General features: G+C 42.9%; 3 protein-coding genes and 1 pseudogene across 3 annotated transcripts; 1 reads left to right on the forward strand and 3 right to left on the reverse strand.

Annotated features, from left to right (window-relative positions):
• LOC132383638 (uncharacterized) overlaps positions 1–16,350 on the forward strand; it is a 31,726-nt pseudogene extending 15,376 nt beyond the window's left edge.
• On the reverse strand, positions 12,542–14,303 carry LOC132383878 (late histone H2A.L3-like). The gene has a single exon (XM_059955076.1). The coding sequence runs from the start codon at positions 13,567–13,569 to the stop codon at positions 13,186–13,188; it is 384 nt and encodes a 127-aa protein (XP_059811059.1). The 5' UTR covers positions 13,570–14,303; the 3' UTR covers positions 12,542–13,185.
• On the reverse strand, positions 14,440–16,233 carry LOC132383881 (histone H2B 1/2). The gene has a single exon (XM_059955080.1). It carries the CDS (start codon positions 14,869–14,871, stop codon positions 14,497–14,499), a length of 375 nt encoding a protein of 124 aa, XP_059811063.1. The 5' UTR covers positions 14,872–16,233; the 3' UTR covers positions 14,440–14,496.
• Positions 16,351–24,965: 8,615 nt separating the features above from the next.
• On the reverse strand, positions 24,966–25,382 carry LOC132383654 (histone H2B 7). Its single transcript, XM_059954851.1, has one exon. The coding sequence runs from the start codon at positions 25,255–25,257 to the stop codon at positions 25,009–25,011; it is 249 nt and encodes an 82-aa protein (XP_059810834.1). The 5' UTR covers positions 25,258–25,382; the 3' UTR covers positions 24,966–25,008.
• Between the last annotated feature and the right edge of the window lie 1,206 nt (positions 25,383–26,588).

Here is a 26,588-nt window from a genome sequence, read left to right on the forward strand (position 1 = left end):
GCAGGACTTCTTTCCAGAGCGGGCAGCGGAGTCCGTGGAAGCAGAGTCCTGAGCTTTGGCTAAGTGGGCTTCGGCATAAGGGGACTTCGGTAAGCCTGTGTGATTGCTCGCTGAGGGGAAGGTAAGGTCACTAGGTGCTTTTTAGACTTATTCTATTAATTCAGTTCAGGTATGGGGGAGACAGTCAGAGCAGTGGTGTGCTCCGTATGCGGTATGTGGGAAGTCAGGGTCAACACAGTTGTCCCTGATGACCACACCTGCAAGAGGTGCGTCCAGCTACAGCTCCTATCAGCCCGAGTTAGGGAGTTGGAGCTGGAGCTGGATGAACTACGGATCATTCGGGAGGCAGAGGCAGAGATAGATAGGAGTTATCAGGAGGTAGTCACACCAAAAAACCAAGAAGTAGGCAGATGGGTGACGGTCCAGAGAGGCAGGGGGAGCAGGCAGAGAGAGCAGAGCACCCCTGCGGCCATTCCCATTAACAATAAGTATACCGTACTGGATACTATTGATGGGGATGAACTACCAGGAATGAGTTGTAGTGGTCCTGCCTCTGGCACAGAGGTTGAACCCTCAACTAGAAAGGGGAGGAGGGAAGAGAAGAGAGCGATAGTTTTAGGGGATTCTATAGTCAGGGGGGCAGATAGGAGATTTTGTGGGGCAGATCGGGAGCCTCGGATGGCATGTTGCCTCCCTGGTGCCAGGGTCCGGGACATCTCAGATCGGGTGCAGGCTATTCTTGAGAACGAGGGCATGAACCCAGATGTAGTGGTCCATGTAGGGACCAACGATGTAGGTAAGGTGAGTGAGGGGGTCCTGCTTAGAGAGTTCAGGGAGTTAGGAGTGAAGCTGAAAGGCAGGACATTCAGGGTGCCAATCTCGGGATTGCTACCTGTGCCACATGCGAGTGAGGCGAAGAATAGAATGATTATGCACATCAATACGAGGCTGAGAGCATGATGCAGGAAGGAAGGGTTCAGGTTTTTGGATAATTGGTCTTTGTTCCAGGGACATTGGGATCTGTTTCGAAGGGACGGTCTACATCTGAACCGGAGGGGTACTAACATTCTTGCAGGAGTGTTGGCCAGTGCTGCTCGGGGGCGGGGGGGTGGTTTAAACTAGATGTGCAGGGGGCAGGGATCCAGATCCAGAGGGTTGGTCAGAAGGAGCATGGGGTTAAATGTGTAGGAGGTTTGGGTGATCTTGAGAAGGTCATCAAAATTCAGGGTGCAATTAGCCCGATGGAAGTTCAAGGAGCTGGGTTAGGTACAGTAGACAGTGTTTTAAGCAAAGAGAGGAGGAATGGGCTAAGAATTCTATACTTGAATGTGCTTAGTGTCAGAAATAAGACAGATGAGCTTGAAGCTCAGATGAAAATGGGGAACTACGATATTGTTGGGATAACGGAGACATGGCTGCAAGGGGATCAGGCCTGGGAATTGAGTGTACCAGGGTATACGTGCTATCGTAGAGACAGAAATATGGGAAGAGGGGGTGGGGTGGCCCTGTTGGTGAGGAATGAGATTCAGTCCTTAGCAAGAGGTGACTTGGGAACAGGGGAAGTAGAGTCTGTGTGGATTGAGCTGAGGAACAGTAAGGGTAAAAAGACCCTAATGGGTGTTGTGTACAGGCCCCCAAACAGTAGCGTGGATATTGGGTACAAGTTGATTAGGGAGTTAACATTGGCTTGTGCTAAAGGAAATGCAGTCGTTATGGGAGATTTCAACATGCAGGTGAACTGGGAGAATCAGGTAGGTGCTGGACCCCAGGATAGGGAGGTTGTGCAGTGTCTAAGGGTTGTATTCTTGGAACAGCTTGTGCTTGAGCCAACCAGGAACGAGGCTATTTTGGACTTGGTGATCTGTAATGAACAGGAATTGATAAGTGATCTTGAAGTAAAGGAGCCATTAGGAAGTAGTGATCATAACATGATAAGTTTTTATATACAATTTGAGAGGGATAGGGCAGATCAGAGGTGTCAGTGTTGCAATTAAATAAAGGAGACTACGGAGCCATGAGGGATGAGCTGGCCAAAGTTAAATGGGTGGATGCCCTGGCAGGAAAGACAGTGGATCAGCAGTGGCAGATATTCTTGGGCTTAATACAAAAGATGCAAATGCAGTTCATTCCAATGAGAAGGAAGGATTCAAAGAGGGGGAAGGGGCCACAGTGGTTGACAAAGGAAGTCAGAGATTGTATAGCATTAAAGTAAAAGAAGTATGACAGGGCTAAGATGAGTGGGAATACAGATGATTGGGAAAGTTGTAAGGAACAGCAGATCTTAACTAAAAAAGCAATACGGAGAGAAAAAATCAGGTATGAGCTCAGTCTAGCCAGGAATATAAAAGGGGATAGCAAAAGCTTTTTTAGCTATGTGAAGAGAAAGAAGATAGTTAAGAACAATGTTGGCCCCTTGAAGAATGAATTGGGAGAAATTGTTATGGGAAACAGGGAAATGGCAACAGAATTTAATGCGTACTGTTACGTACTCGTGACACATGACAGTGGAGCCCTTGTCATGTGACTGGGGTTGAAGCTGTACTGGACTTGAGGTGATGGTCTTGTGATGGTGGAATGACGTCATTTTCCCGCCAGTAGAGATCATGTGATGGGTTTTTTACAGGTTATAAAAGGTAGACCCCACCCTGTGAGGAGGGGCAGTTCGTGGCTGGATTTGCCAGGTTGACTTCATGCCACTGCGTGTTTGAAGTGATGACGCAGTTTAGTTGAAGGATGAAGTTTTTATTTAATGCCTAAAGTTTAAAAGGTTAATGCCAACAGGTTCTTTATGATTCTGTTAGTTTGAGAATTAAAGGAGAGTGAAGATTCAAGGTTGGAAGTTAAAGATCGAGGAGAATCGCTTTCTACGGTGAAACGGGGGCGACCTTTGTTTGATCCTTATTGGGAAGGATTTCGTTGACTATCTTCGTGTTAATCCCTAGGTTTACCTAGAAAGGATTGAAGGTAGTGGAGAAGGAAAGGTCAGTGCCTTTAAGCCGTTCTGTTTCGTAAATTCTTCGTGGGAATTTCGACGTCGGGAATCGAAGCAAGCGACGTGAAAGAGAACTTAAATCGTCCTGTAAAGTCTCTCCTTTTAAATGGACTGTGAGCATATCGAACTTTTGGCAATATCACTTTAAGAACTGTTTTGGAATATCACTTTACGAACTGTTTAAACAGCCGCTCAGCAGCTGTTTCCGGTTACGGTAGTGTTTGTTTACTTTTGGGGGGTTTGTTTTCTGTGTTTAATAAACGTGTTGTTTGTTATAAGAAACCCTTGCCGATCTCATATATTTATTGTTGCCTGAATACGTAACATTAAATATGGGGGCTCGTCCGGGATCGAATTTTTTGAGTTTACATGCTTGCTAACTTTTAAATCGGTGTTTTGGAAACGGGGATTACTCGGTTCTTTTGTTTGGCTTGTTGTGGTATTCGGCAGCAATGAATATTGATGAGTTTCTGGCTTCGCCAGCTGCAGAGGTGTTGGCGAAGGCGAGAAAAACTGAGGTGTTTGAGATAGCTAGTAGATTGCGACTTAAAGGTATTTTGCAGACGACTTCTAAGGCTGTAATACAGAGGAAAATCGCGTCACACTATGTGGATTCGGGTGTTTTTGATGAATCGATTTTAGAGTCGTTTCAAATAAGTAATCTGGAGATGCAGTTGCAAATCGAACAAATGAAATTGGAGAGGTGTAAATTGGAGGCGGAACAAAAGCAGAGAGAATTTGCATATGCAATGGAGGAATTAAGGACTGGAAATCAGTCTTCTGGTTCTAAAAAAACGTTTGTTGCTAGTCAAGAAATTAAATTGGTCCCTCCATTTAGTGAGACAGAAGTGGAAAGGTATTTTCAACATTTTGGAACTATTGCTCTGATGTCAGAGTGGCCGAAAGATAAATGGTCAGTGTTGTTACAAAGTGTAATTAAAGGCAAAGCACAACAAGTTTACACAGCTTTAATAGCTGCACAAGCTCTTGATTATGATATTGTAAAGAGTCATATTTTAAACGCATATGAGTTAGTCCCAGAAGCATATAGGGAAAGATTCAGAAGTTTGAAAAAGTCTGTGGAAAAAACTTATGTGGAATTTGCCTATGATAAAGCTATGTGTTTTGAGAGATGGGTTTCTTCTAAAAATGTAAATGGGGACTATGATACATTGAGACAGCTGATTTTAATGGAGGAATTTAAAAGAAGCATTCCTGTTGAAGTAAGGACCTACTTAAATGAGAAGGATACTGATAAATTGCAGGACTGTGCTAGATTAGCTGATGAGTATGTTTTGATCCACAAGAACAAATTTCCTCAAGGCAGAATTTTTAAGAGGAAAAATAACACGGAGACTCCAGGTAAATTTGAAATTAAATTGGAGGTTGATGAGAAAGGAAAGCCTGTGAAGGAAAGACAGTTTGGTCTTACTTGTAACTATTGTAAGAAGCCTGGCCATGTAATAGCTAACTGTTTCAAATTGAAAAAGAAAGAGAAGGAAGCAGTTCCAGATGCTTGTGTGCAACATACTGAAGCACATGTAAAGTTACAGGGTTTGATAAACATAAATGAGGCTTTGTTAGAGTCTGACCAAGTTAGAAAGGGATATGATCATTTTATAACTGAAGGGTTTGTATCCTTGAAGGAAGGATCTACTTTGGTGCCAATAAAAATCCTTAGGGATACTGGTGCTTCTCAGTCATTGATGTTAGACAGTGTGTTGAACTTTAATGAAGAGTCTGATACTGGTGAGGTAAATTACATAAGAGGTGTTGGAAGTGATTTTATGCCTGTACATTTACATAAAGTAAATTTAAAGTCAGGGTTAGTTACAGGATTTGTTAAAATAGGATTACAGCATAGCTTACCTGTGAATGGTATTTCTTTATTGTTAGGTAATGACTTGGCAGGTGGACAAGTTTTTCCTGAAGTGCATTTGACAATGGAGTCAGAGGAACCAGAGATGAATTCTAACACAGATTCTTCCTGTGTTGTGACTAGAGCTATGGCTAAAAAGATTGATGCGCAGAATGAGGTTGTTATTCAGGACTGTTCAACTCAGGATTCGAGTTTTGAGGATGTGTCAGAGACTTTCTTATCTTCGTTGTTTGAACAAGATTCTGGGAGTAAGTCTGACTATAAAGATTTATCTTTGTCTCGGAAGGAGATGATAGCAGAGCAGAATAGAGATTCTGAGATTATAAAATTAAAAGAGCAGGTTTTACTAGATAGTGAAATTGATAAGGTGCCAGTAGGATATTACTTGGAAAAAGGAGTGTTGATGAGGAAGTGGAGATCGCCTACAATTCCTGCAAGTGAGGATTGGAATGTTGTTTACCAGGTAGTTGTTCCAAAAGCTTATCGAAATGAGATTTTGACTTTAGCTCATAGTGTGCCTTTAGGTGGACATCAAGGGGTAAGGAAAACTGTGGACAAGATTTTAAAACATTTTTACTGGCCTGGTCTAAGAAAAGATGTGGCGATGTTTTGTAAAACGTGCCATACTTGTCAAATTGTGGGTAAACCAAATCAGGTTACACCAGTAGCTCCATTACAACCTATCCCAGCATTTGGTGAACCATTTTCTAAAGTTATTGTAGATTGTGTTGGTCCATTACCAAAGACAAAAACTGGTTATCAGTATTGACTATCATGTGTACTACTTCTAGGTTTCCAGAGGCAGTACCACTTAGGAATATAAAAGCTAAGACTGTGACAAAGGCCCTTATAAATTTTTTTTACTTATTTTGGATTACCTAAGGAGATACAAACTGATCAAGGCAGTAATTTTATGTCTGGATTGTTTCAACAGATTGTTTATAAATTGGGAGCTAAGCAAATCACTTCGTCTGCATACCATCCAGAATCGCAGGGTGCCTTGGAGAGGTTTCATTCTACCCTCAAGAATATGATTAGGACATTTTGTGTGGAAAATGAAAGTGACTGGAATGAGGGTATAAACTTACTTTTATTTGCAGTAAGGGAATCGGTACAGGAATCTTTAGGTTTTAGTCCATTTGAACTTGTGTTTGGGCATAGAGTTAGAGGACCTTTAGCTTTGTTGAAAGAACAGTGGATTAATAAGGAAGTACATACTAATTTGTTGGACTATGTGTTGAAATTTAAGGACAGGTTACATAAAGCTTGTAGCTTAGCTAAGGAAAATTTAAAGTTGGCTCAGGAGAAAATGAAGACTTGGTATGATAAAGACGCTAGGATGAGGATGTTTAAGCCTGGAGATAAGGTGTTGGTTCTTTTCCCAGTGCAGACAAATCCTTTACAAGCTAGATTTCATGGTCCTTATGAAATTGTGTCTAAAATTAATGATGTGGATTACGTGGTAAAAACTCCAGATCGTAGAAGGTCAACACAACTTTGCCATATAAATATGTTGAAACCATATTTTGAGAAACAATCTGATACAGTGACTGTTGTGGTTAGTGAGAATGAGTTTGATTTAACTAGGAACATGATAGATGATTCATCTGACTTTCATTCTAAATCCAACATTGTTTCTGTTAGGTTACCAAATTCAACCATTCTGGAAAATATTGATGAAAAATTAGCACATTTACAGTTAGAGCAGAGACAACAGATGAAGGAGTTGATTTTTAAATATAGGGAGTTGTTTCCAGATGTTCCGAGAAGGACTTCTATAGCTTCACATGATGTAGATGTTGGGGATGCCAAACCTATTAAACAACATCCATATAGGATGAACATGGAAAAATGTGAACTTGCTGAGAAAGAAATTGAATATATGTTAGAGAATAATATCATTAGACATTCTAACTCGAATTGGAGTTCGCCATGTGTTATGGTGCCAAAGCCAGATGGTAGTATTAGGTTTTGTACGGATTATAGGAAGGTGAATGCTGAAACGAAAACGGATGCATATCCAATTCCTAGAGTAGATGATTGTGTAGATAAAGTTGGAAAGGCAAAGTTCCTTACAAAGATTGATTTATTGAAAGGGTATTGGTGTGTTCCATTAACGGACAGAGGTAGAGAGATTTCTGCATTTGTAACTCCATCTGGGTTATATGAGTATAATGTTCTTCCATTTGGGATGAAGAATGCCCCAGGTACTTTCCAGAGGATGATTAACTTTGTGATTCAGGGATTGAAAGATACTGATGCTTATATTGATGATTTAGTGACAGGAAATGATACTTGGGAAGCACACATTATTGCGATGGAGAAATTGTTTGAAAGGCTTTCAAAAGCTAACTTAACTATTAATTTAGCTAAGAGTGAATTTGGACATGCCACTGTGACTTACCTTGGTTATGTTGTGGGTCAAGGTAAGGTAGCTCCTGTTCAGGCAAAAGTTCAGGCAATTTTAGAGATTCCCACTCCAACGGGGAAAAAGACTCTCAGAAGGTTTTTGGGAATGGTAGGATATTATCGGAAATTTTGTAAGAATTTTGCTAATGTTGCCCTTCCATTAACTAACCTTCTGCGGAAAAATGAGAAGTTTGTATGGACGGTGCTTTGTCAAGAAGCATTTGAAAAATTGAAAACAATGATATGTCAACAACCTGTGCTTAAGGCACCTGACTTTGGAAAACCTTTTTCATTGGCTGTGGATGCTAGTGATGAGGCTGCAGGAGCAGTATTAAATCAAAGGAATGAGGGTGATGAGGTTGATCATCCAGTAGCTTACTTTTCTAAGAAATTTAATAAGCATCAAAGAAATTATTCGACAATAGAGAAAGAATTGTTATCTCTTGTTTTAGCTTTGGAATATTTTGAGGTATATGTTAGTACAACTCAGAAACCACTTATTGTTTACACTGATCATAATCCGTTAGTTTTTTTGAGTAAGATGAAAAACAAAAACAGAAGGTTATTAAATTGGAGTTTGATGTTACAAGAGTACAATATTGTGATAACACATATTAAAGGTAAAGATAATGTGGTTGCTGATTGTCTATCTCGATGTTGAATGTACACTGTAATTTTTTTTTATGGAGTGTTTTTTTTTTCCAATTGTAACACTCCTACTGTATTGTGACTTATAAGCTGTTATATGATGGTGTTGTGTATTGTATATGTTATAAAATTTATACCTTTGTTTTTCTTGTAAGCAATTGTTAAAAATTTTTGTTCTTGTCAGTCCAAAAATGTTTTTTTTGGAGGGAGGTGTTACGTACTCGTGACACATGACAGTGGAGCCCTTGTCATGTGACTGGGGTTGAAGCTGTACTGGACTTGAGGTGATGGTCTTGTGATGGTGGAATGACGTCATTTTCCCGCCAGTAGAGATCATGTGATGGGTTTTTTACAGGTTATAAAAGGTAGACCCCACCCTGTGAGGAGGGGCAGTTCGTGGCTGGATTTGCCAGGTTGACTTCATGCCACTGCGTGTTTGAAGTGATGACGCAGTTTAGTTGAAGGATGAAGTTTTTATTTAATGCCTAAAGTTTAAAAGGTTAATGCCAACAGGTTCTTTATGATTCTGTTAGTTTGAGAATTAAAGGAGAGTGAAGATTCAAGGTTGGAAGTTAAAGATCGAGGAGAATCGCTTTCTACGGTGAAACGGGGGCGACCTTTGTTTGATCCTTATTGGGAAGGATTTCGTTGACTATCTTCGTGTTAACCCCTAGGTTTACCTAGAAAGGATTGAAGGTAGTGGAGAAGGAAAGGTCAGTGCCTTTAAGCCGTTCTGTTTCGTAAATTCTTCGTGGGAATTTCGACGTCGGGAATCGAAGCAAGCGACGTGAAAGAGAACTTAAATCGTCCTGTAAAGTCTCTCCTTTTAAATGGACTGTGAGCATATCGAACTTTTGGCAATATCACTTTAAGAACTGTTTTGGAATATCACTTTACGAACTGTTTGAACAGCCGCTCAGCAGCTGTTTCCGGTTACGGTAGTGTTTGTTTACTTTTGGGGGGGTTGTTTTCTGTGTTTAATAAACGTGTTGTTTGTTATAAGAAACCCTTGCCGATCTCATATATTTATTGTTGCCTGAATACGTAACAGTACTTTAGATCTGTCTTCACCAGGGAGGACACAAGCAATCTCCCAGATGTATGGATGGGCCAGTGTCATAAGATATCAGAGGAATTGAGACAGATTGTCATTAGGAAAGAAACTGTGATGAGTAGGCTGGTAGGACTGAAGGCTAATAAATCCCCGGGTCCAGATGGTCTGCATCTGAGGGTTCTAAAACAGGTGGCTCAGGAAATTGCGGATGCATTGGTAATCATTTTCCAATGTTCCTTAGATTCAGGATCAGTTCCTGAAGATTGGAGAGTGGCTAATGTTATCCCACTTTTCAAGAAGGGAGGGAAGGAGAAAACGGAGAACTATCCTAACGACAGTCGTGGGGAAGATGATTGAGACCATTATTAAGGACGAAATAGTGGCACATCTTGATGGCAGAAATAGGATTAGGCCAAGCCAGCATGGATTTACCAAGGGCAAATCATGCTTGACTAATCTGTTGGAGTTTTTTCAGGGTGTAACAAGGATGTTAGACGAGGGTAAGCCAGTGGATGTTGTGTACCTAGATTTTCAGAAGGCATTTGATAAGGTGCCACATAGGAGATTGGTGAGTAAAATCAGAGCTCATGGCATTGGGAGCAGGGTTTCAACATGGATAGAAAACTGGTTGGCAGATAGAAAGCAAAGGGTAGCAGTGAATGGGTGTTTCTCGGACTGGCTGGAGGTGACTAGTGGGGTACCACAGGGCTCTGTATTGGGACCGCAGCTCTTTACGATTTATGTCAATGATTTAGATAAGGGCATTGAAAACTATATCAGCAAGTTTGCTGATGATACTAAACTGGGTGGCAGTGTGACATGCGAAGAGGACGTTAGGAGAATACAAGGAGACTTGGATAGGCTTGGTGAGTGGGCAGATACTTGGCAGATGTCATTCAATGTGAATAAATATGAAGTTATCCACTTTGGAAGCAGGAACAAGAGGGCACAGTATTGTCTGAACGGTGTAGAGTTAGGTAAGGGAGAAATGCAAAGAGACTGAGGACTCCTAGTTCACCAGTCAATGAAGGTGAATGAGCAAGTGCAACAGGCAGTGAAGAGGGCAAATGGAATGTTGTCCTTTGTTACAAGGGGAATTGAATACAAGAGCAAGGATGTTCTTTTGCATTTGTACAGGGCCCTGGTGAGACCACACCTGGAATATTGTGTACAGTTTTGGTCTCCAGGTTTAAGGAAGGACATTCTGGCAATTGAGGAAGTGCAGCGTAGATTCACTAGGTTGATTCTTGGGATGGCAGGGCTGTCTTACGCAGAGAGATTGGAGAGATTGGGCTTGTACACGCTGGAATTGAGGAAATTTTGAGGGGATCTGATGGAAACGTTTAAGATAATTAAAGGATTTCATAGGATTGAGGCAGGAAATATGTTCCAGATGTTGGGAGAGTCCAGTACCAGAGGGCATGGATTGAGTATAAGAGGTCAGTTATTTAAAACAGAGTTGAGGAAGAGCTTCTTCTCCCAGAGAGTTGTGGAGGTGTGGAATGCACTGCCTCGGAAGACGGTGGAGGCCAATTCTCTGGATGCTTTCAAGAAGGAGCTAGATAGATATCTGATGGATAGGGGAATCAAGGGATATGGGGACAAGGCAGGGACTGGGTATTGATAGTGAATAATCAGCCATGATCTCAGAATGGCGGTGCAGACTCGAGGGGCCGAATGGTCTACTTCTGCACCTATTGTCTATTGTCTATTCATTTTCTGATTATTCTATTATTGTAAATATGATCACTTCAATAAAAATTAGAGGCTAACTGTGTTCATTGTTTGAGTTTGATTGCTGGAAGCAGGCTAAAAAAATAGGTGCGGTTGTGTAGCCTACATTTACAATTTGTTTCGTTAGGTCTACATTTGTGTCTGCGAATGTTCGATTTTAAATGGTTTGTTTATGGAAAATGTGTCTTCCAAAACAATCTTAGCCAATAATAGCATAGTTTTTACTCTCTCTCATCACAACTTTCTTGCAGCCTACGACTACAAGTTAATACCAATCATAACAATAATGCTTACTAGGCAATCTTCTTCATCAGAAACGAAATTCGTAAGGTGAAACACTGTAGTTACAGCAGAGACTGAGACACGTGAGAGCAGGCTGAAAAAAAAACGATGGCAACGAAAGCTGTGGGAGCACGCATGCGCGCGCAACTTATCCGGTCGGCATGAAATCGCATTTTGCCCAATCCGGCCCGTGAGTTTAACTAAGTTTGACACTCCTGGGCTAGATAGTTCTAAGGAAGGGACATGTTCTGCACAGCTCTGAGGGCCGAAGGGCCTGTATTGTGCTATAGGTTTTCTATGATTCTATGAGTTACTCCTTTACTCCAAATAGGAGGAAAAATAAGTAAATACAAAATAAATAATTGATACAAAAACCTGCAGATTCCCAGCAAAACGTTTTAAACTGTAACAAAGCAGGAGTTATTGCAAACATCCAAAAGTTTGGACTGAGTAGTGAAGAGCGGTGAGGATTCCGCAAAGGGTTAGATACAGGTGACGTGATCGGACTCAGGTCTGGCAGACGGGATATTGTGGGAGAGGGAGGGTGTGAACTTTTACATTTAAAATATGTAATACAGAACATTTTCTAGATGTTCAGAGAGAACATGGCCGGGCAGATCGAATGAGGAATGCAACCGGGGTATCTGATTAAGGGTCTTAGGTCTGATACGTTAACTCTGTTTCTCTTACCACGGGCGCAGTGTCTCTATTTCTTTTACTGGAAAGTCAGCGTTCCCGTCCTCACAATTGTTCTGTTTCAGAATATCATCATTTAATTTTTGGGGAATTGAACAGGAATATGAAGAGATTATGTGTCAGTTCTAAAGCGTGTTATGTGTTAACGTTACAAACTGACATTCAATATTGAAGGTGTGCTTCTGAAAGTTTATCCGAGCGCTGTGGTTCTGTTCTGTTGCGGATAAATCTTTGGAAACTGGCGGGTGCAGTAAAGTGAAGGCGGAGCTGGACGATGAGAGGCCGCTCTCGGCTCTGTCCGTCACTCAGACTCTGTCTCCTCCCCTCCCCGCCTCTGTCTCTCTGCGCGTTTCTCGGGCAGGTCGGGGCGCTGTGTATAAAAGGAGACATCAGCAGTCGGTTTGTCACTGAGCAGCGACCTGAGTGAAGCAGCATCATGTCTGGCAGAGGGAAAGGAGGCAAAGGACTGGGCAAAGGCGGAGCCAAGCGGCACCGTAAAGTGCTCCGGGATAATATCCAGGGCATCACCAAACCGGCCATCCGGCGTCTGGCTCGCCGTGGCGGCTTCAAGCGGATCTCGGGTCTGATCTACGAGGAGACCCGCGGGGTGCTGAAGGTTTTCCTGGAGAATGTGATCCGGGATGCGGTTACCTACACTGAACACGCCAAGCGCAAGACGGCCACTGCCAAGGATGTGGTGTACGCTCTGAAACGCCAGGGCCGCACTCTCTATGGGTTCGGCGGCTGGAAAACTCTCACTTCCCTTCTGAAAACAACACAAAGGCTCTTCTAAGAGCCACCCACCGCCTCACAGGGAGCAGTGACCTGGAGCAGGATCAGGTGAAGATTTAATATTTATTTAATTAATGTTTTTGCCGATGCTCAAAGTTATCGTAATTCTCGGAGTGAGGAGAATGTCTCAGATGTTGATGAACTACACTTGTTTTCATTATGTAGGGTCAGGGTAAATCTGACCCCTACCCTCACACTGCAGTTCTCCCGCAAAGTCAGGTTTACCTTGGATCTTGTCATCACGATTCGGCTTGTTTTGGAAAGTAACATAGGACATTTAATTTCACCCTCTCGTTCCTCAAAAAAAAAACATCTCAATTAGTTCGAAATTGGTGTGTAATTAATGGAAAGTAGAGGTAATGACTTCCTATCGCCTGTAAAGCTCATCGTTCACTCATTCCCCCCAATCCGGCGTAACTGCTCTGGAATGGCGGGCGGATAGAAGCTAATCACAGGCCTAGTTAATATACTTGATACCTGACGGGAGAGTACAACAGTCAGTGCAGGACTCAGCTCCATGTCAGACAGCGCTCCGACTACTGACTGCTGTACACCAGTAAGGAATTTCATTGTAACCTACAGTAAAGGAGTGAAACTGAGACCTTTCCTCCGCGCTCTCAACGGATAGCAGCCCTTCCACGGACATTGTGAGTGGCTCTGAAAAGAGCCTTTGGGTCACTGGGTTCAGGATCTGTCAGTTTACTTACTGGCTGTGCCGGTTTTCTTGGGCAACAGGACGGCCTGGATGTTGGGTAACACACCGCCCTGAGCGATAGTCACCCCTCCCAGCAGCTTGTTCAGCTCCTCGTCGTTGCGGACGGCCAGCTGCAGGTGTCGGGGGATGATGCGGGTCTTCTTATTGTCCCGGGCCGCGTTGCCGGCCAATTCGAGGATTTCGGCCGTCAGATACTCGAGCACAGCAGCCAGATAGACCGGGGCTCCGGCACCCACCCGCTCAGCATAGTTGCCCTTTCTTAGGAGTCTGTGAACCCGGCCGACCGGGAACTGCAGTCCAGCCCGAGACGAGCGAGATTTGGCCTTGGACCGAGCTTTGCCAGCGCCGCCTTTTCCACGTCCAGACATTTCCAGTCACAGAAACTGTTCAACCCAGAATGAAGGAATGTTCACCCCGCCCCAACTCGCCCATTTTATATCTTCTTTGAGAATTCAAACCTATGTTTGTGATTGCTGTGATCCTGCTTATTTTCATTGGTGAAGAGAAACGGCCCAATCGAAGAACTGTCTTAATCACCAATCAGCAGTCCGTAAAAGCAGAAGCGCGGAGTGAAATCGTCTCCTCCCCAAAGTGCACTGTAATTTCGAAAAATCCCGCCAAAAAATAAATCTATTGTTCACATTTAATCAGAAATCAAATAATTGCAGATCTGTTTGACGACTGAGTGTTCGCATTTCCCCGTTACTCAATCCGAGCGCATTTAATGCAAGTGTGATTGATATTGAAATGTCTGGGAACTCTAATTTTCTAATTTCTTTCAACCCGTAACGGAACTGAATAAAACTGACCCTCAGCTTCTGCCCTCGGTCGGTCACTGTGTGAACGTTATCAGGTTATGGACAAACGGCTCCTCAAACTGTGACCAACCTCTAGTCTGCAATTTTAAAAAGTTGTTCGATGAAAGAACCATTAACTCCTTCAGGCCTCGCATTGAAATAAGATTCCTAGAAGTTACCCAACTGAAACTAATAAACTCCTGAACCCACAGCTAAAACAGCAACGGCAGCAATCCTCCGCTCGACACGGATACCGGCAGGGACGGACTGATGGGGATGGGGAGGTTACAATTCCGTGTCAGTGCAGTGGGAGGAATGTAAAGCACCGGCATTATACGGCGCGGAGGAACCGGATATTCCAACTGCACTTTAGGTCTTTTAAGTCACCAGACATAAGATATGTGCAACCTATTGACTAAATGTCAGTACAACTCTCTGTGAAATTGTGAGTGGCTCTTAAAAGAGCCGTTGTGTTTTCGATCATCTCACTGGGGAGCTTCACTTGGAGCTGGTGTACTTGGTCACCGCCTTTGTCCCTTCGGACACGGCGTGCTTGGCCAGCTCCCCGGGCAGCAGCAGGCGCACGGCGGTCTGGATCTCCCGGGAAGTGATGGTTGACCGCTTGTTGTAGTTGGCCAAGCGGGAAGCCTCGCCCCCGATTCGCTCGAAGATATCGTTGACGAACGAGTTCATGATGCTCATGGCCTTGGAGGAGATGCCAGTATCGGGATGAACCTGCTTCATCACTTTGTAGATGTAGATGGAGTAACTCTCCTTCCTCAGCCTCTTGCGTTTCTTACCTCCCTTACCCGCTGGTTTAGGCAGAGCTTTCTTGGCGCCCTTCTTCGGAGCGGATTTCGCTGGTTCAGGCATTTCGCGTGTCCGTTTCAGACCCAGAAATAAACAGAACTGGCCGGGAGCCCGAATTAAAAGGCAGCGCCAAAAACAGTATGCTAATGAGGGATGGCAATTCTTTGGATTCCTAATGGCTATTTGAAGAAAAGCTTCATGCAGTCAAAGCATTTGATTGGCTACCTGATGGAACACCACAACCAATCAGAACTATCTCCACTGCCCATTGTTCGTTTGGGTAACACTGTGGACCGGGAACTGGCGCTGATCAGTTTAGTTGCCGCTGCCAGTTAATTCGGCAGGAAGGAAATCAAAAATAAACAATCGGCCATAAAGTACAGGCGCAGTATTCGGCCATTCGACCTATGGTGTCTGCTAGAAAAGCAGATGGAATGAGAAAATCACACACTTGATAATATGAAACATTTACGTAATTAAACATGGCAGCAGGAGATCGAAGGTTCAATTGTCAGCATGAGAGACCCATTTCGGAGTGAGGGTTTAAGTCGTTTATTGCCATATCCAACTGGCTTGCAGCAGATTCAGAAACACACAGTATCGGAGACACTACATTCACACAATGAAAACATACTCTACAGAATTATAAAGAGACAACAGAATTTCAACAAGATCCCATTGCAGTGTAAAGTGGTCAAAGTGGTGCTGCTGAGGTGGTGATGAGGGTTGTCCAGATTTGTTAAACAATAGATTGTCTCTACCGGTCTTAATCTGGTACAGTGTGAGAGTGTGGGTTCATTCTGTATCTGTCAGTCTCTGGTATAGTGTGAGAGTCTGGGGTTCATTCTGTACCTATCACTCTCCGGTACAGTGTGAGATTGTAGGGTTCATTCTGTACCAGTCAGTCTCTGGTACTTTGAGGGAGCTGGACCTCGCACTGTATTTTCCAATCTCTCATGCAGTGGAAATGGATAAAATTCTTCCAGATTCATCCTTAGAGTTGAACTCTTTGATTAGATCAAGTTTGCTTCATAAATAAAATCATACAATGCGATGAGGCCACACTTAGCTTGGAAGAACAACATTTTATATCTGGGTAGCTTCCAAACTGATAGCATGAACAACAAATTCTTCAATGTCTGGTAATGCCCACCCTCACCAATTCCCCTCCCCCTTTTCTTCTCTCACCTTCTCCCCTGTGTGCTCTTCCCCTCTTTTCTTTCTTCCATGGCCTTATCTCTATTTCACCAATCAACTTCCCAGCTCTTTACTTCATTCCTCCCTTTCAGCAGTCACCTATCACCTTGTTTTCTCTCTCCCTTATCCCCACCATTTAACTCTACTCCTTGTCTATTTGTCTCCAGTCTTGCCGAATGTTTTTGGACTGAAACATTGACTATATTTTTTTGTGCTACAGATGCTGCCTGGCCTGCTGAGTTCCTTCAGCATTTTGTGTGTGTTGCTTGGATTTCCAGCATCTACAGATTTTCTCTAGTTTGTGACACTATGTTGTATATTGGTATCTCGGGGATGATGTATCTGGTTACATTGAAGTACTCTGAATGGACTTTGCAGCAGAGCATCCAGAGCAACAAGACCAGACCATTAAATCCAACTCTGGGCTTGTGATAAACATGTAACTTTCCTTGAGTCTCTGTGTGGGGGGGTTTGAATGGGGTGTATTGTGTAGCAACATTCGAGCTGATGGAATTGAGAATGATTTTGACTGTGGATCTGTAACCAGTGTGTCCACAGTGATCAGTGATGGGGCCTCTGTCTGATCAGATTTAAACACACACGGGCTGAACAGCTTGCTGATGACATGAATGTTGGTGCAGTTGTGGATAATTAACATACAGACAGAACTTGATGCAGTCCAGTTGGAAACCTGGATGGTGAAATGGGGACAGAGTTTAATCTGGACAAGTGTGAGGAGTTTTATTGGTCCAATGTTGGAGGAAACTCCACAGTAAATGGCAACACCCTTAGCAGCACGGATATACTGAGGGATCTTGATGTGTTCATCTATATTATTCTGCAAGTGACATTGAAAGGAAATAAACTGCTATAAGGATCACAGAGGGGGAGCAGTGAGAGGACTGGGGGAATGGAGTGTCTGTGTAGATTAATGTAATGGGTGGAAACATGCAGAGTTAACAACCACGAACATTGAGTTGTGTTTCTCTTTAAAAGGCTGGACAGATGTTATGACATAATTATGTGATTTTTTAAAAACCGTGCTTTGTTTCTGTGTTTGGAGGACAATAAATCAGTTATTATAGTTGTCCTTAAAGATAAAATGCCTCATGCTATTTTATTTGTAAAAACCCACAATAACATACTGGGTACCAGTAGCATTCACACCACAAGAATACCGCAGTGTCAGTCTGCAACGAGAAAGCCTGATCACATTCTCTTCAGGTTCAATGGCATTGCTGACTCTGAGTTTACCACCGTCAAGTGCTAACAAATATGTGTTCTTAGTAGGTCTGTGGGAGATACACGGGATGTGAAGCTGTACTAATGGAGAGAGACAAACTGGGCCAAGTCAGTTTGATGAAGGGCAGAGAGGAAAAAACAGAATTTGATGTTGCGTCCTCATCCCTGAACTATTACCAGTTAGAAGTGTTGATCCTCCAAATTGTGTTCAGCCTCACTGTAACAGTGTGACATCAGATATCAACATAAAAACTGAAATAATCTCAGCTGAAATATTGTCTTGCATTTGTTGGTCTTCTTTACAAACATTTTACAGGATAGAAAAGGCAAAGAATTTCTGTCTGAGAATCTCAAACACAACAGTGTGTCAGGTCTGATATGCCTGCCAGTTCCCCAGCATTTGAAGGCGACCAATCATTGAATGTGAAGGAGGAGATGGTTGAGAGGACAGCCCACCAGTCTGAGCAAGGAGAACCCCAATACACGGACATGTCCTTGATCTGACCTGATAAATGGCCACAGAGTTGATACCGCTGAGCTGACATTCACCACCTCTCATCTTGCAAGGGATTCACCAGGCCACTGATCCTGCAGATACACCAGCCAGTTCACAGGGGGAGAGGCCATTCACCTGCTCTGTGTGTGGGACGGGATTCATTCAGTCACATGAGCTCTTACACCATCAGCCGGGTGACACCGGTGAACAGCTAGACTTGGCTCAGTTGTCTCTGTCTCTCAGTATAGCTTCACACCTGTTCCAAGCGTGGGAAGAGATTCATTCAGTTCACCCACTTTGTGAGGCTCCAGCGAGTTTATAATACATAGAAGACCCACTTCAGTCTTGTGTCAGCAAAGAAATTTACTCCGTCATCCCACCTGCTGAAACAATGGCAACTTCACATCAGGGAGGAAGTTGAAATAAGCTCTATGTCAACATTTTAACCATCATGGTGACTGAATCTAGTTGGAAGTTCATGTGAGCTGTTAATGTCAGATTCTGCAGATATTGTGACTGATCACTGGTCACTGAGCATTGGAGGGTTCGTTCTGCTGATGTTAGTCTTAAAATACCCTGGTATTAATATTGTGGATCTGTGACAAATTAATCGGCTCTATTTCAAATACTGTGTCTCAGGTGCTTCCTGCCTGTCACACAGCTAATGTACATTAGAAAGGCCACTCAGTCCATCTGGTACCTGTTCATGTTCCTTTTCTACACCAGAGCTTTCAACTGTATCCCTGCTGTTCACCTCTCACTCACCCTATAATATTCAGGTTGCAACTGCTCAGTCTGTGACTGAAGAAGTTTACTTTGAATTAAATCCATAACTTTCTGGAAACTGCAGAAGATGAATTCACTAGGGTTTTGTCCCAAATAGTCTTCATTCCTCAGAGCTCTGGACCAAGGATGAAGTCTTGTATGGTTAAAATCTTTCTAGAACATAGAAACATAGAAAACCTACAGCACAATACAGGCCCTTCAGCCCACAAGGTTCTTTTGAACTTGTCCCTACCCTAGAAATTACTAGGCTTACCCACAGCCTTTTATTTTTCTAATTTCCATGTACCTATCCAAAAGTCTCTTAAAAGACCCTATCATATCTTCCTTTACCACCGTTGCCAGAAGTACATTCCAAACACTCACCACTCTCTGAGTAAAATACTTACCCTTGACATCTTCTCTGTACATACTCCACAGTGCCTTATACCTGTGTCCTCTTGTGGCAACCATTTCAGCCCTGGGAAAAGCCTTTGACTATCCACATGATCAATGCCTTTGAATATCTCTGTCATGTCATCCTCCGTCACTCCAAGGAGAAAAGGCTGAGAAACCGATCCTCATAAGACATGCTCCCCAATCCAGGCAACATCTTTCTCAATCTCCTCTGCACCTTTTCTATGGCTTCCACATCCTTCCTGTTGTGAGGCGACCAAGCTCAGCACAGAGCTCCAAGTGGGGTCTGACCAGGGTGCTCTCTAGCTGCAATACTACCTCTCGGCTTCTAAATTCAATTCCACTTTTGATGAAGGCCAATACATCATATGCCTTCTTAACCACTGAGTCAACCTGCAAAACTGCTTTGAGCATCCTATGGACTCAGACTTCAAGATCTCTCTGATCTTACACACTGCCAAGAGCCATACTGTTAATACTTTATTCTGCCATCATATTTGAGCAAGCAAAATGAACCACCACACTTATCTGGATTCAGCTCCATCTGTCACTTCTCAGCCTAGTTTTGCATCCTATCAATGTCCCGCTGTAACTTCAGACAGTCTTCCATACCATCCACAACACCTCCAACCTTAGAGTCATCAGCAAAATTACTAACCCATCCTTCCACTTCTTCATCCAGGTCAGTTATAAAAATCTCAAAAAGTAAGAGTCCCAGACAGATCCCTGAGAGACTGCACTGGTGACCGACCTCCATTCAGAATACAACCCGTCTACAACCACACTTGGCTTTCTGTGGGCAAGCCAGTTCTCGATACACAAAGCGATTTCCCCTTGGATACCATGCCTCCTTACTTTCTCAATAAGCCTTGCATGGGATACCTTATCAAATGTCTTTCTGAAATCCACATACACTATATCTACTGTTCTTCCTTCATCAATATGCTTGGTCGCATCCTCAAAAAATTCAATCAGGCTCGTAAGTCACATCCTGCACTTGACAAAGCCATGTTGACTACAGCTCATCATATTATACCACTCCAAATGTTCATAAATCCTGCCTCTCATTATCTTCTCCGTCAACTTACCAACCACTGCGTTAAGGCTCACTGGTGTATAATTTCCTGGTCTATGTCTACTCCCTTTCTTGAATAAGGGAACAACATTTGCAACCCTCCAGTCATCTAGACCCTCTCCCATCCCTATTGATGATACAAAGATCATTGCCAGAGGCTGAACAATCTGCTCCCTCACCTCCCACAGTAGCCTGGGGTACATCTTGTCTGGGCCCTGCAATTCATCCAACTTGATGCTTTCCAAAAGCTCGGCACATCCTCTTTCTTAACGTCTACATGCTCAAGCTTTTCAGTCTGCTGCAAGTCATCACTACAATCACTAAGATCCTCTTGAATAGTGAATACTATAGTATTCATTAAGTACCTCTGCTATTTCCTCTGGTTCCATACACACTTTTCCCATTGTCTCATTTAATAGGTCCTATCCTTTCACATCTTATCCTCCTGCTCTTCCCGTACATGTAGAATGCCTTGGGTTTTTCTTTAATCCTGCCCACCAAGGCCTTCTCATGGCCCCTTCTGGTTCTTCTAATTTCCTTCTTAAGCTCCTTCCTGTTAGCCTTATAATCTTCTAGATCTCTAACATAACCTAGCTCTCTGAACCTTTTGCAATGTTTTATTTTCTTCTTGACCAGATTTACTACAGACTTTGTACACCAGAGTTCCTGCACACTACCATAACTTATGTGTCTCATTGGAACATAACTATTGCAGTACTTCACTCAAGTATTCCCTGAACATTTGCCACACTTCCATACCTTTCCTTGAGAACATTTGTTTCCAACTTCCTGCCTGATAGCCTCATAATTCCCCTTATTCCATTTAAATGCTTTTCTAACTTGTCTGCTCCTATATCTCTCCAATGATATTGTAAAGGAGATAGGATTATAATCACTATCTCCGAAATGCTCTCCCACTGAGAGATCTGACACCTGACCAGGTTCATTTCCCAATACCAAATCAAGTGCAGCCTCTCCTCTTGTAGGCTTAACTATGTATTGTGTCAAGAAGCCTTCCTGAACACACCTAGCAAACTCCACCTCATCTAAAACCCTTGCTCTAGGGAGATGCTAATCTATATTTGTCAAATTAAAATTTCCCATCATGACAACTCTGTTATTATTACACCTTTTCATGATCTGTTTCCCTATCTGCTCCTTGATATTGCTGGTACTATTGGCTCTGCCTTGCTCTATTCACTGTTTTTGGTGATTTTCACTGATTTTGAAGGGCTGTGCCTCACACAGCTGGGCTGTTGCAATACAATGCTCTCCTTTAAAGTATGAGCAGAATGGTGGGTAAATATTCGATGGAGCAGAAACAAGTGGGGTCAGCACAAATGAGGGCTTGGCGTCTCTTGATGTGATGGAGGCTCGAGTTGATGGGGAGTAGAAAGCGGGAACCAGATCAGGAGGATGAGGCTACAAATGAAAGTTCAGCAACATCTGGAAACTGATTGACTGAAAAAAAAGAGGTTTATATTTGCAAAATGCTGGAGGGACTCAGTAGCCCCAGCAGCATCTATGGAGAGGAATAAATAGTGAATATTATGGGCCAAAACACTTCATCCTACCTAGACTGTTTATTTCTCTGCATAGATGCTGCCCGACCTGCTGAGTTCCTGCAATACTTTGTGTGTTACTTTGCAGTTTATTCTCAGCAGCTGCTGAACCTCGAGTTTCATATCTGCATTTCTAACTGAGTGGGACTTTGACAGTTGTCATATAGAATGCCTGTTGACATGGAGTAATAACGAGGAGAAAATCTGCAGTTATTGAATTCCAAGGAGAACACATAAAATGCTGGAGAAACTCTGCAGGCCAGGCAGCATCTGTGGATAAAAGTACAGGTGACATTTTGGGCCAAGATTCTTCAGCAGGACTGGAGAAAAAACAATGAGGAGTAAATTTTAAGGGTGGGGGAGCGGAGAGAGAAACACAAAGCGATAGGTGGAGCTGGGAGAAGGAGAGATGAAGTCAAGAGCTGGGAAGTTGATTGGTGGAAGAGCTGCAGGGCTGGAGAAGGTGTAGTCTGATAGGAGAGAACAGAAGGCCATGGAAGAAAGAAAAGGGGGGGGGAGGAACACCCGAGGGAGGTGATGGGCAGGCAACGAGAGGGAAAAGGGGATGGGCAATGATGAGGGAGGGAGGGAATGATGTCGGAGGGAAGGAATGACCGGAAGATCAAGAAATCGATGTTCATGCCATCAGATTGGAGGCTGCCCAGACAGAATACAAGGTGTTGTTCCTCCTACCTGAGTGTGGCCTCATCGCAACAGTATAGGAGGCCATGGATTGAACTTTCCATTGATTATGTTGTTTGTGGAAGCTTGCTGTGTTGAAGTAGATGCTGAGTTTTCTGCATAAAAACACTTACTGCTTTTGGGACATGTGGTGTTGAACCAACACTTGTCCTCTCAAACTAATCCAGCATATTAACAACAGCACGCCACCTCCCTTTTCCAAAATATAATTCAACCACTCTAATCCATATATCCCATATGTTTACACAAATGAGACATCAGTGATATTGGTCTATAACTAGGAGGATCCAACAGGGGTTTTCCAGGAATTAGAATAGACACTACAATTGCAATTTTCCATGAGGAGGGAAGATGGCTTAAACACCAATTACGATTCAACAATGTAATATTATCACAAGAGAGCTGTGGCCATATATTTAAACATGCAATAACATGTATCATCCTTTCCTGGAGACAACTGACCTGTACTATTAATAGCTTTCCTAAATTCACACAAAGAAAACTCTACATCACTATCATTGCTACAGCTGGTTTCCAACACGTCAGGGTATTCTCTTAAAAGCTTATCCCTACATTGTTTGATGAAGGGTCTTGGCCCAAAATGTCGACAGTGCTTCTCCCTATCGATGCTGCCTTGCCTGCTGTGTTCTACCAGCATTTTGTGTGTTGTTGTTTGAATTTCCAGCATCTGCAGATTTCCTCGTGTTTGCCCTACATTGTATAGTCTCTTCATTATTTTGATTATGAATTACAGGTACTGACCAAGCCAGTAACTAAACCCTCTTCATTTCGGTCACAATTGTATCACCTTCTTTAATCAATACTTGGAACCCTATGAATCCCTCACCTCCATTTTCATTCCCCTAACACCTCCAAGTTTCATAGTCCTTCCAATTCTAGCACAATATGACCTCTAGTAAATCTTTTCACAACCTTCATTAAATTCCTCACCACGGCCTGTGACCTGTTATACTTAATAGGATCACACGGACAGTTATACTTCTTAACTTTCCGAAAAGCCACATTTCTCACAGTAATTGCCTCTGCACACTCCTCCGTCCACCATGGTACAGCTTTTCTCCTATTAATGCACTTTTTAATATGTATGTCTTCCAGCACATTTGAGGAATAATGTGACAGTCTTTCTTTGCAGAAATCCACATCATCCTCACTATTCAATTCAGACAGATGTTCCGTTCATCACATAAAACATCAAAACTTCTCCAATTTGCTTTACCAAAATTCCACCTCCTCAAAGTGGCTTCTTGTCCCCGATATAAATCTAAACCCAGGCTTATAAATAGAGGAATATGATCACACCCCAATGTTTCATCTCCCATGACATACCACTCACTCACTGCAGCCTGAATGCTTGATACTAAACTAAATTTAGAACAGTTTAGGAACTATTATGAACATTAAATCTCATAATTCTCCCACCAGTAAGACACACAAGATGTGAAATATCTAAAACTCTTCTACAATCAAACTATCATCATCATTCTGAGAACAACCCCACAGTGAACCCTATGCATTAAAATCCCCAACCATACCACCCTTAGTGAGCTAGAGCTACATATATTCTCCAACAAATCAATCGAATGCTTTTCACAATGGTTATAATAATACAGCTCTAATGTCACTACCTGTTGAATCAAATACTTCTACGAGAAGTGCCTCATACATTTCATTTACATCCACAACTGTACGCCTTCTCCTTTTCTGTATAAAATTTGCAACACACCTTCTCTACCAACTAATCTATCACGCCTAATTGCAATATAATCCTGGAAGGAAGAATTTAAATGTGGGAAACCAGGTTTCCTGAATATATACAACATCAGATAGATTTGATAAATCAGAAATAAACATGAAGTCTTGACCGTGATAAATTCTGGCTTCTGGAAATATTCATATTCCCCCTTCTTATACATTCTGGAGAAATGTAGCGGGACGTTTATGATTGGTGAAACAGTGCCTTATCTGATTAGAAAGGGAAAATATTCCAATCAGAGAGCTGCTTTATTCACCAATCAAGACACAGCAACGGTATAAGCGCGGAAAATAACCTAACCGCCGAAGTAAACTGAAATTTGCAAAAGACCGCCAAAAAAGCCTTTGTTGCTGAAATTAAACTATAAACAGGTTTGGTTGTCGACCCTTTACCCCAGTTACTGAAGACCGACACATTTAAACCAAGTGTAGTTAATATGGCAACAGTGTCTGGAGATTTAGTTCACCGATTTCTTTCAATTGATAAATGTTTGCGGACGGTCATTGTGAAGACTCAAGTCAATTTACCAACTGATGGCCCTTCAGAAAGTGGAGAATTAACAAATACAGTCTGAACAAATCGTGAGTGTTCAGCTCTCGTGTTGGAATGGGGTTAAGAGAAGTAACCAAAATGGGACAAAACTTAATGAACCGCATTCTCCACGGTAATTAAACCAGAAAAAACAATTAGTGTCTTCTTCAGAGAAACCTGATGAAATGACGGGGAAGGGGAGCGTGACGATTCCGTGCCTGTGCAGTACGCAGGAATGTAACAGAGAAATCGGGATTCTGCTGAATAGTGGACAGCAATTTCTGAGTAACGTAGATAAGATTCTGAATGAGCGCATCAAAAAGAAATTTTCAAACTTACCTCGAATCCATGTCTCAATATTTTGTAGCCCTTTTAATGAAACCATGAGTGGCTCTTAAAAGAGCCTTTGATTTTCCCATTTGTTTTGTTTGTAAACTTGTCTTCACTTGGAGTTGGTGTGCTTGGTCACCGCCTTTGTCCCTTCGGACACGGCGTGCTTGGCCAGTTCCCCGGGCAGCAGCAGGCGCACGGCGGTCTGGATCTCCCGGGAGCTGATGGTGGACCGCTTGTTGTAATGAGCCAGGCGGGAAGCCTCACCCGCGATGCGCTTGAAAATATCGTTCACGAATGAATTCATGATGCTCATGGCCTTGGAGGAGATGCCGGTGTTGGGGTGAACCTGCTTCATCATTTTGTAGATGTAGATGGCGTAAGTCTCCTTCCTCGACCTCTTGCGCTTCTTGCCAGACTTGCTCGCCGGTTTGGACAGAGCTTTCTTGGCGCCCTTCTTGGGAGCGGGTTTCGGTGCATCAGGCATTTCCTCATCGGTTTCAAACACAATAATAAGCAGAAGCTGTTCGGAGTCCAGATTAAATAGGCAGCGCCCAAAGTGGTATGATAATGAGGATGGGAATGCTAAGCATTTCCATTGGCTGTTTTGAGAAAGGAATCACCATTCGGAACGCTGGGGGATGGGGAACGGCACCAATGTGTGGAAATCGAGTTTATTTATGCCCAGGCAAAAGGAACAACGTATTTGTAGCAACATCAGACACAACAGACACAACATTGACAAGAAACACTGAAATTAAATATAAATTATACCAACATATTCAAATAGACAGAGGACTATCAGAACAAAATCAAAATAACAAAGAGATTATGCAGGCAGTGGGAGAATCACCCTCTTGTGCTTCTTCATCTCGTCACTTTCGATTCAGTGTCACGCAACGCTGACACTTTGATCTGGCCCATGCCTTCATTCACCAGGTCCAACACTTGCCTTTATTGGATCTTCCTCCTCCTTACACTGGTAATCGGGTTTGTGGGTGTGTGGCCAGGGTTAGAAGGGGTGGGTGCCCCTTCTTAGGATTAGGTTTGAGGGTAGGGTTGGTGGATGTATACGTGGGGCTGGGAGAGATGTGGAGTTTAGTATGGTGAAAAATGTTGGGCTATGATGGATAGGGTAGTGCAGTTGAGCCATTTTAATCTAGCCGATGCCTTTCATTAACGTGGCCTGACCCCACTTGGCTTAAAGAACCGGGTGTGCAAAGGGACCCATCATCAGTACTGCAATCTGGGGTCATTGGGGGCTTTGGGTCGTTAATCATGAGACTACCTGGCCAGGTGACCGAGTCAGGGTTGATCAGGCCCAGCTTGTGTTCACCCCCTCGACCAAGATAATGAGAGGCATGTAATTCTGCATGTTGTGGGTATTTGAGACCTTGTTACTTGGATGTATATTGACCATTTGGAGAGTACAATGTTCTGAGGCCTAGTAATCAGGCTTTACCTCCAAGTAAGGTTCAAATGTCCTACTTTAAATTTACATCTGTCTTTATTTTGTATCTGTGTGCCTGGGATTGCATGGGTTAAATTAACAGTGTTTACTGCAGTACAAACTAGTGATTGAGGTTGTGCAGATTTGTCCATAATTCCAAAATACAAAAATCTCTGAAATCCAGAACTTTTTCTGCTGACATGACATCACAAATGGAGAATTTTACCAGGGTTAAATGGCTT

The sequence above is a fragment of the Hypanus sabinus genome, chromosome 31 (genome assembly GCF_030144855.1).
Source record: "Hypanus sabinus isolate sHypSab1 chromosome 31, sHypSab1.hap1, whole genome shotgun sequence".
Lineage (NCBI taxonomy): Eukaryota > Metazoa > Chordata > Chondrichthyes > Myliobatiformes > Dasyatidae > Hypanus > Hypanus sabinus.

What these genes read in the sequence shown, in the direction of transcription:
- LOC132383878 (XM_059955076.1), bottom strand. Translation starts at nt 13,569, where the DNA reads ATGTCTGGACGTGGAAAAGGCGGCGCTGGCAAAGCTCGGTCCAAGGCC.
- LOC132383881 (XM_059955080.1), bottom strand. Translation starts at nt 14,871, where the DNA reads ATGCCTGAACCAGCGAAATCCGCTCCGAAGAAGGGCGCCAAGAAAGCT.
- LOC132383654 (XM_059954851.1), bottom strand. Translation starts at nt 25,257, where the DNA reads ATGATGAAGCAGGTTCACCCCAACACCGGCATCTCCTCCAAGGCCATG.